We start from the raw sequence: 9,475 nt of genomic DNA, 5'->3' as shown, positions 1-9,475 counted from the left end.
CCTTCAAATAAAGATCAGGCATGTAAGCTGGGCATTGAACAGATATGCCATTGCCCTTTAACACCAAAAGCTCCAACACCTTAAACCAAGACAGTTTTCCAGTGTTTGGTCCAAAACTTGACCTACAAAGTTCTTGCCCTGTGACATTATCAGACTCCTACCCCTTGACCCACAGTTAACCTGAGATCTTCACCAGGGTTTCCGCTGGGTTTTAAAAAGTCTAGAAAAGTGAAAATCAGAATTGTAGTCTTTAAAAAGTCTTAAATAATTAGAATCAGGTCTTAAATGTGTGATGTAACACTAGCTCTAACGCTAATGTAAACGCTCCTGCAACACTTGAGAATATGTTTGTTGGTTAGTTTCTGTGGTTGTTGTAGTTCGTTCTTTCGAGTCCAAATACAATTCGCTGTATTGCGAATGAGACCAATATGCAACAGCCAATCAGCTTCCAGTTACTGGCATGAATTTTTTTGATTGTACCACAGACGTAAAACACATTTTCTTTTACAGCGATGGAGAAGTGCGAGTTTAGCGATTTATTACTTGGCTTGAAAGAAATAAATGTTACAGCTAACAGTGTATTTGTGTGTGTTTTTATATTGTGATCTCGGTCTTGCATTTCATTCTTAATAGTCTTACCAAAGTCCAAAATTTGACTTGCAGAAACCTTGTCCACACACTGACCTCAAGATCTTAAGTCCAGAACCTGAGGAAAAGACTTTTCTATCTGGTCACTCAGCTCTAATTGCTTGAATGCACAGTTTTGTGTTGAGAGTCACCGTAGTAACCCACAGTCACTTATAGCCGTGTTTGTGTATTTGTCAGATGCAGGAGGTGAGGCTGACGCAGACATGGTCGATCGAGACAGCGATAGCCTCTCAGAGGGAGGAGAGGACGAGAGTGAATCGGACGACCAGAGCGACGGAGAGGGGGATGAACCGCTGGAGAGGAGGGGCACCGGAAGCCGACATGATGAACGAGAGCGGGATGAGGAGAGGGAAAGAGGTCGGGCAGAGCTAGAGAGCTGCTTAAGATGGTTTGTGTCTGGGGGTTTTTTCACACGTTGTGCTCATGTTCGTGTTTGTGGTGTTTAGGTCGCATTGTCCGTTTTGCTGATATCCCACAGCCGGCAAAGAAGCGGAAGAAGAGGGTTGTGAAGAAAACAAAGGCTATTACACCTTTACAGGCCATGATGTTGAGGATGGCAGGTACTCTCTCTCTCTCTCTCTCTCTCTCTCTTACACACACACACACACACACACACACACACACACACACACACACACAAAGTTCAATATAGTCTAGGTCTATAACATGGATCTCTTTATAGTAAGTGTGTGTGTGTGTGTGTGTGTGTGTGTGTAGGTCAGTCTGTTCCAGAGGAAGAGGAGGAGGTTGAAGAGGAGGAGTACACGGACTCCGATCAGTCTGACAGCGAAGCCTTGGAACCCCCTGGCGACAACCAATCAGTTCTGTCAATGAACAGACTCCCCCCACCATCAGCCCCAATGGGAGCGCCGCCACCACAACAGCAGCCACCACCCCACCTGCAGCCTCCACCAATCTCAGGCCCTCCTCCTTTAGGACCTCCTCCTGCTCCTCCAATGAGGCCTCCAGGTCCACCCTCAGGTCCACCTCCTGGACCTCCACCAGGTAAGTCAGGAATATTTTTAATTTACTGTCAGTGAATGAGAATTCAAGCCAACTAGATGTGTGTGTTGTGTTGTGTGTACAGGTGCCCCACCATTCCTCAGACCCCCGAATTTACCTGGTGCCCTGAGGGGGCCAATGCCTCGTATGTTGCCCCCTGGTCCCCCTCCTGGACGACCTCCAGGCCCACCCCCCGGCCCACCACCAGGTCTTCCTCCAGGTCCCCCTCCAAGGGGACCGCCTCCCAGGCTGCCTCCACCTGCACCACCAGGTGAGTGTTGCCAGTACTGTGTATCCTGAGACAAGTTTTGCACCTTAATGGAATCATTCTTGTATTGTTGGATACAGGTATAATTCTTAGTTGTGGGTTTTTCTGCAGGAATGCCTCCTCCTCCTCCTCGTGCTGGGCCTCCACGTATGGCTCCACCCCTCTCCATGTTCCCACCCCCTTTGAACCCCAATGTCCTGAGTGCACCTCCCAGCATCGTTCCTCGTCAGAAACCACCAGCTTCTTCTGCTGCATCTGCCCCTGGCAACGAACCCTCAATCTTAGCTCCGCCTTCCCTCTCCCTCTCCATCCGCCCGTCTTCTCTACAGATGCCCCCTCCTCCGGGTACTGTTCCTACCCCTGTCAACCCCCCGACCCATACCATAGAGAAGCGTGCAAACATCACGAGCGTCCCCGGCGCTGCGGGCCAATCAGGCGCTGCCACTATCTCTGCAAAACCGCAGATCATCAACCCCAAAGCGGAAGTGACACGGTTCGTACCCACGGCCTTGCGTGTGCGGCGAGACCGAGTTACCCCACAGGGGGCCGTGAGTGCAGAGAAAGCAGGAAGGATGGAAAACGAGAGAATGGGGCACGGCCTGAAACCCATGCTCTCAGTAAACCCTGCCCAGCCTAGCTCCAACTCTGCCCCTAGCAACATGAAGACAAAAGACCAGGTGTATGAGGCTTTCATGAGAGAGATGGAGGGATTACTGTAAAACAGTGGGGGCGGGGCTAGGATAGGTAGAAGATAATTGGTCAGAAATGTGAGGATAAAGTTTGCATCGTATATATCTATGCTAGCGTCCATAAATTACACCATGTTCCTGGAATCAGCAGTGCGACTGGGTCCTATCGTGAGTTAACCCCAACATTTTTATATTGAGCTATGTTTAGATGTTTAGTGTCTGATTTGGAGATGGGATTATGTAATGATGTGTTTCTGAACTTAAAAATAAACACCAAAACCTTCTCAGACTGTTTCCCTGTGTATCTGTGCTATTTCTACTATATGTTTTGATAATTTGTAAATTGTTAACCTTTAGATTTATTCACACCAATTTCACCAGTTACGTTTTTAATCCTCATAAATAAAAAGGACTGATTTCACTAAATGTAGTTGAATAAAAGTAAAATGTGAGTTTGAAATGTGACGTTACAGTAAAAATCTCCACAAGTAAACACTTCAGTAAAGAACAGATACGAGAAAAATAACTACTTAAGCACAGTAACAAATTACAGTTAATTCATTACTGTCCAACACTGTGGATAACAAACTTTTAATCAAGTATTATATGTCTTCTATTTCTATTATAATATAATTCACTGATGGTAGGACTAGAACACACTTCAGACATTCACACTTCAGATATTCAGACACACTTCAGACATTCACACTTCAGACATTCAGACACACTTCAGACATTCACACTTCAGACATTCAGACACACTTCAGACATTCACACTTCAGACATTCAGACACACTTCAGACATTCAGACACACTTCAGACATTCACACTTTAGACATTCAGACATTGTATTATACTGTTTACATGCTGTTCTTTGCACCTTCGACTGCTGCTACATTTTTGCACTACATTGTTCTGTTTATACTCACTTCTGGGATATAGTTTTTATTTTGTATAGTTTTTACAGTTTTCTAGTACAGTACTGTATAATCAAGTATACAGTAGGTTTACTGGTCGGCGCTATATAGGGTTTTGTGTCTTGTCTTGTGTCGTCTGTCTGCACTGTTTGCACCAGGTTGCACTCGATGCACTTTATGTAGCTTGTGTTGTAGCTCTATGTTGTTTTGTTTGTTGTTGTTTAGTGTAGCACCAGGGTTCTGGAGGAATGTTGTTTCGTTTTTACTGTGTACTGTGTACCACTGTGTATAGTAGAAATGACAATAAAAGCCTCTTGACTTGACTTGACCCAGAAATAACTGCTAACTATATGCTAATTAAATTAATGCTTTGATATTGAAGAAAACAAAAGATTTCACTTACAGTCAGAAGAATTATAATTATACAATCGATATAAAATAAAGATCATTTATTGGTTTAGTTTATTATTTAAACATTTTATTTCATTTTTTTAAAACCACACACTCGCCGGGAACTAAATTTCCCCTAAGCCATTGCGGTCGTACTTTCCACTTCCGCTCTTGCGCAGTTCGTCTTCACAACACGTTGGTGCTAAAACATGGCCGATTCACCAGAAGCAGGAGATCCAGAGATTTCTGAGGAATCACACGAGGAAGAAGCTGAAGTTACACTCGAAGAGGAGAATGTAGAGCCGACAAAGAGCTTCAAAGAGCTGGTAACGAGGATTATTATCACACACACACACACACACACGATACGAGTTCGAGATACTCGACTTTTCTAAACAACTTCGGTGTGTGTGTGTGTGTGTGTGTGTGTGTGTGTGTGTGTGTGTGTGTGTGTGTGTTGTAGGGAGTAACAGAAGTGCTGTGTGAAGCATGTGATCTGTTGGGATGGAAAACACCTACCAAGATTCAGATCGAGGCGATTCCTGTTGCTCTGGAAGGTGAGGTGTGTGTGTGTGTGTGTGTGTGTGTGTGTGTGTGTGTGTGTGTGTGTGCGCGAGTGTGAGATTTTCTGAAAGCCTGTCTGTCTGTCTGTCTATGTGTCTCTCTCTGTATCTCTCACCCTGAGTGTGTGTGTGTGTGTGTGTGTGTGTGTGTTAGGGAGAGATGTGATTGGTCTGGCTGAGACGGGTTCAGGGAAGACTGGAGCGTTTGCTGTGCCCATCCTGCAGTCTCTCCTCTTGTCTCCTCAGCGTCTCCACACACTCGTCCTGACGCCCACCAGAGAACTCGCCTTCCAGATCTCCGAGCAGTTCGAGGCTCTGGGTTCGAGCATCGGGGTAAAGACGGGTCAGTTACACCTTCCAGTGTTTTATTTTATTTATTACATCGTCACGTTCTCCCCATCTGATGCTGTGGAACGCGTGTCCTCACCTGGAGACTCCTTCCATACACAGCACACAATCACATCTCACCTCACAGAGAACTTCATCGTTCAGACGCACACACACCTCGTATTTGGACTTGCACCACTGTCACAGCTGTTTTCTACAGAATTCAACACTTTTGGGGTGTGTGTGTGTGTGTGTGTGTGTGTGTGTGTGTGTGTGTGTGTGTGTGTGTTTTTCTTACAGCCGTTATTGTTGGTGGAATTGACATGATGTCACAGTCACTGGTGCTGGCTAAGAAACCTCATGTAGTAATTGGTGAGTGTGTGTGTGTGTGTGTGTGTGTGTGTGTGTGTGTGTGTGTGTAGGGAGAGATGTGATTGGTCTGGCTGAGACGGGTTCAGGAAGACTGGAGCGTTTGCTGTGCCCATCCTGCAGTCTCTCCTCTTGTCTCCTCAGCGTCTCCACACACTCGTCCTGACGCCCACCAGAGAACTCGCCTTCAGATCTCCGAGCAGTTCGAGGCTCTGGGTTCGAGCATCGGGTAAAGACGGGTCAGTTACACCTTCCAGTGTTTTATTTTATTTATTACATCGCCACGTTCTCCCCATCTGATGCTGTGGAACGCGTGTCCTCACCTGGAGACTCCTTTTATACACAGCACACAATCACATCTCACCTCACAGAGAACTTCATCGTTCAGACGCACACACACCTCGTATTTGGACTTGCACCACTGTCACAGCTGTTTTCTACAGAATTCAACACTTTTGGGGTGTGTGTGTGTGTGTGTGTGTGTGTGTGTGTGTGTGTGTGTGTGTGTGTGTGTTTTCTTACAGCCGTTATTGTTGGTGGAATTGACATGATGTCACAGTCACTGGTGCTGGCTAAGAAACCTCATGTAGTAATTGGTGAGTGTGTGTGTGTGTGTGTGTGTGTGTGTATGGCAGTCACTTACTCCAGTACCACCTTGAGTGCATCAGGTAATTTAGACTGTGTGTGTGTGTGTGTGTGTGTGTGTGTGTGTGTGTGTGTGTGTGTGTGTATCAGCTACTCCTGGTAGATTAATTGACCACCTGGAGAACACAAAGGGATTTAACCTCCGAGCTGTAAAGTTCCTGGTGATGGATGAAGCGGATCGGATCCTCAACATGGACTTTGAGTCTGAGGTAAATTCTCACAACGCACAATAAATACTTGACAGCATTTTTGCCACAATCAAGAAGGACTTAAATCTTATCTGAACAGTGAAGGGTTAAGGGCCTTGCTCGAGGACCCAGAAGTGGTACTGGGATTTGAACTCATAACCTTTCAAACAACGTCTTAAGCACTGAGCTCAGGGTTTCCTCAGGGTCTTAAAAAGTCTTGATTAAAATTGTAGTGCTTGGTTAAGGTCAGTTGCTAACAACATGTTTGTGTGTGTTTTTATGTTGTGATATCGGTCTTAGATTTAACTCTTAATGACCTAAAACAGCTCCTAAATCTGATGTGACAAATCCTTGAGCTTCATACTTGCTGTCTGTGTTTCTTTTCTCTCTGGGGCTCAGGTGGATAAAATTCTGAAGGTGATTCCACGAGAGAGACACACATTCCTATTTTCTGCCACCATGACGAAAAAGGTACACACACTGCATACACTTACACAGTCTGAATTGAATTGTGTGAATGGTAATGAATTGTGTGTGTGTGTGTGTGTGTGTGTGTGTTTTATGTTTAGGTCCAGAAATTACAGAGAGCTGCTTTAAAGGATCCGGTGAAATGCGCTGTTTCTACCAAATACGCCACAGTGGACAAGCTGCAGCAATATTACATCTTCATCCCCGCTAAATACAAGGTACCACCTAATGAAATCACTAAGCTAAAGATAGAATGATGGTGGATGAGGTTCTGGTTGGATATGTCCTGTTGGGAACACCAGCGATCTGATACTGTGACCGATAATGAGACGCTTATTCCATATCAGATTGGATATTCACTCAGGTGCTGTGTTTCAGGACTGCTACCTGGTCTCCATCCTGAATGAATTGGCGGGGAACTCCTTCATGGTTTTCTGCAGCACGTGCAACAACACACAACGGGTGACGCTGTTACTGAGGAACCTGGGAATCACAGCTATCCCTCTCCACGGACAAATGAGCCAGGTACACTTACACATCTGAACATGCATGCTCCGTTGTTCTCCTAATAGGGACATGGGACTCCTGCCTTCAGAAAGGAAATCCAAAATAATAAATATCTGGTGAAAATATCTACCTTAGCCTCAATTCAGCAGAATTACCGTGTTGTTTCTCGGTACGTTTGCACACGGTTCATGAAGGAACTCAGCTGGTCTATGTGAAGGCAGAAACTATCAAGAGGAGTTCTTCTCAACACTGAAAATAGTTCCTTAATGACGTTGTTTGTATGTTGTGGTCGATGTCCTGCTGAAGAATAAATTTGGGGCCAATGAAATGCCTCCCTGATGTTACTGCATGATGCTGTATTTCTCAGCATTGAGGACACGTTAATCCCGACCACATCTCCAACTCCAATTACAGAAATGCAGCTCCAACCTGCAGGAAACCTCCATCACACCACCTGTAGGCTTCAGATACTCATTATTGCTTCTTCAGCCCTTTGACGAACATCCTGCGTCCTGCTACAGCAAATATTTCAGTCCAGAGAACCTGCTGCCTTTTTTCTGCCCCAGTAGTTTACTTTGTACACAGGAGCATCACCATGCTGGAGCAGGTTTGGGTCTCCAAGTTCATGTGAAGGGAAATTTCATGCTCCTGCATTTAAAGACATCTGATACAACTGTGTGCCTTCAGCTTTACGAGAACCGTTTGGGAGCCAATACTTTTGTCCATATAGTGTATAATATATTTAACAGGACTGTACGTATATGTGAGACTGAAGTAAACACTTGAGAATAAAAACGCATGCACGCTGGTGCTCAGGTGATCAATGATGGTTTGGAATCACTGGTTGATGTTTGTGTGTTCTGTGTAGAATAAACGTTTGGGCGCCCTGAATAAGTTTAAGTCTAAGTCTCGCTCGGTGCTGTTGGCGACGGACGTGGCCTCTCGTGGGCTGGACATTCCACATGTAGACTGCGTCATCAACTTCGACATCCCAACACACTCGAAGGTAACGCAATAAAGATCAGTGCACACACACACACACACACACACACACACACACACACACACACACCGAACACTGAAGGGAACAATATTACATCAGTACAGGAGGGTTGTTAAGCTGATGTGTGTGTGTGTGTGTGTGTGTGTGTGTGTGTTTTCAGGACTACATTCACCGTGTGGGCAGAACAGCCAGAGCAGGACGATCGGGAAAATCCATCACATTCGTCACACAGTAATACGATGCGTCATGCTCTCGACACTCTCATAAATATTTTTACACTCAGTGCACAGTTCAGCCACTGTAGACGGATGAGTTACATTAGTGAAATGAACAGAACAGAACAGGTTCCTCTCCTCCTATAACCTGCAGCGTTCTCATTGTTCCGTCTTCAGGTACGATGTGGAACTTTTCCAGCGAATTGAAACTCTGATTGGGAAGAAACTTCCGGCTTTCCCCACACAAGAAGAGGAAGTGATGATGCTGGTGGAGCGAGTGAGCGAGGCGCAGAGATTCGCTCGACTTGTACGTCAAAAATTTAAAAATGAACAGTTCCGATCTCATCCTGGGCCTGAATGCGATGAGTTTTTACCACAAATCACTGAATTCTACAGCTGCTTCCCTCTGATAGTATCCTCGCTTCATTTGTGTTTTCTTTCTTGCTGTACAGGAGATGAAGGAACAGGGAGAGAAGAGGAAAAGGAAAGGAAGAGAAGAAGAAGGAGATGATGCCGAGCACTCGAGCGGTGTGCGGAAAAAAGTGAAGGGAGGAAAGTTTGCAGGAGGGAGAGGCGCTGGCTCTGGGAGGCGCTGGCTCCAGGAGAGGGCGCTGATGTATGCTTTCTCAAGTGAAACCTTTCTGTATATAATTCGTTAGTGATGCACCACTGTCTCTGTTTCTCATGAAATAAACATTGCTTCTTCAAAACATCTGTTCTGTCAATTCATTTAACTTTTTCGGCTGTTAACAGCAGTATTATGGAATACACCTTAAATTGTCCAGTGCAAAAAAATAGTTTTTTGAGAAAGTGATCACTGTAATTAAGGAAATCAAACATCTCTGCTGTGGTAGTGCAATGAAAAGTGAATAGTGAAAACAAATGATTTGAAGGATGATGTTACTGTGTGTTGGTTTGAAAACTGGTTATTGCATCAGAGGTAGGTTTTATGTGGCCATTGTGCAGTGTTATTGAATGATTCAACTAATAAATGCTTCACTTAAAGTAACGTATTTGGATGCTAAATCCTACAGATTGAAAGTTAAGATAATTAACAGTGGTAGAGGAGGTCGCAGCTCAGTGGTTAACGCTTTGGATTTTGGCTCTGAAGGTTGTGACTTCAAACCTCAACCATATCTTACTACCACTCGTTGCTGTGTCTTGTAAATATCTCTTCTGCTGGAAGATCTGCTCCTTTCTAACTCCTTGAACAAGCAGGTAGTTTGAAAATTGAAATTGCATCTTGAACATACTTCAATTATTTACATCGTGTTGG

The 9,475-nt window shown here is 44.8% G+C and overlaps 2 protein-coding genes across 3 annotated transcripts in view; both read left to right on the top strand.

The window, feature by feature from the left end:
* The window catches only part of LOC124381901 (WW domain-binding protein 11), a 7,001-nt gene extending 4,107 nt beyond the window's left edge, over positions 1-2,894 (top strand). The window contains exons 8-12 of the mRNA XM_046843830.1: positions 826-1,005; positions 1,095-1,208; positions 1,366-1,653; positions 1,736-1,921; positions 2,030-2,894. Coding sequence (XP_046699786.1) covers positions 826-1,005; positions 1,095-1,208; positions 1,366-1,653; positions 1,736-1,921; positions 2,030-2,637 — 1,376 coding nt within the window. The 3' untranslated portion in view covers positions 2,638-2,894. The remainder of the gene's footprint in view (positions 1-825; positions 1,006-1,094; positions 1,209-1,365; positions 1,654-1,735; positions 1,922-2,029) is intronic.
* Positions 2,895-4,079: 1,185 nt separating this feature from the next.
* On the top strand, positions 4,080-8,909 carry ddx47 (DEAD (Asp-Glu-Ala-Asp) box polypeptide 47). Of its 2 annotated transcripts, none has more exons than XM_046843832.1 (12): positions 4,080-4,240; positions 4,378-4,471; positions 4,632-4,820; positions 5,698-5,769; positions 5,909-6,027; positions 6,406-6,477; positions 6,576-6,692; positions 6,853-6,999; positions 7,850-7,987; positions 8,145-8,215; positions 8,377-8,506; positions 8,652-8,909. In XM_046843832.1, exons 1-12 carry the CDS (start codon positions 4,124-4,126, stop codon positions 8,856-8,858), a joined length of 1,473 nt encoding a protein of 490 aa, XP_046699788.1. In that variant the 5' UTR covers positions 4,080-4,123; the 3' UTR covers positions 8,859-8,909. The 2 variants fall into 2 exon arrangements, with proteins under 2 accessions (XP_046699788.1, XP_046699787.1); XM_046843831.1 differs by lacking the exon at positions 5,698-5,769 and adding an exon at positions 5,105-5,176.
* The last annotated feature ends 566 nt before the right edge of the window (positions 8,910-9,475 follow it).

The sequence above is a fragment of the Silurus meridionalis genome, chromosome 29, assembly GCF_014805685.1.
Source record: "Silurus meridionalis isolate SWU-2019-XX chromosome 29, ASM1480568v1, whole genome shotgun sequence".
NCBI classification, from domain to species: Eukaryota; Metazoa; Chordata; class Actinopteri; order Siluriformes; family Siluridae; genus Silurus; species Silurus meridionalis.
The sequence above is the reverse complement of the archived record's forward strand: the minus strand, read 5'-3'. Positions and strand labels throughout refer to the sequence as shown.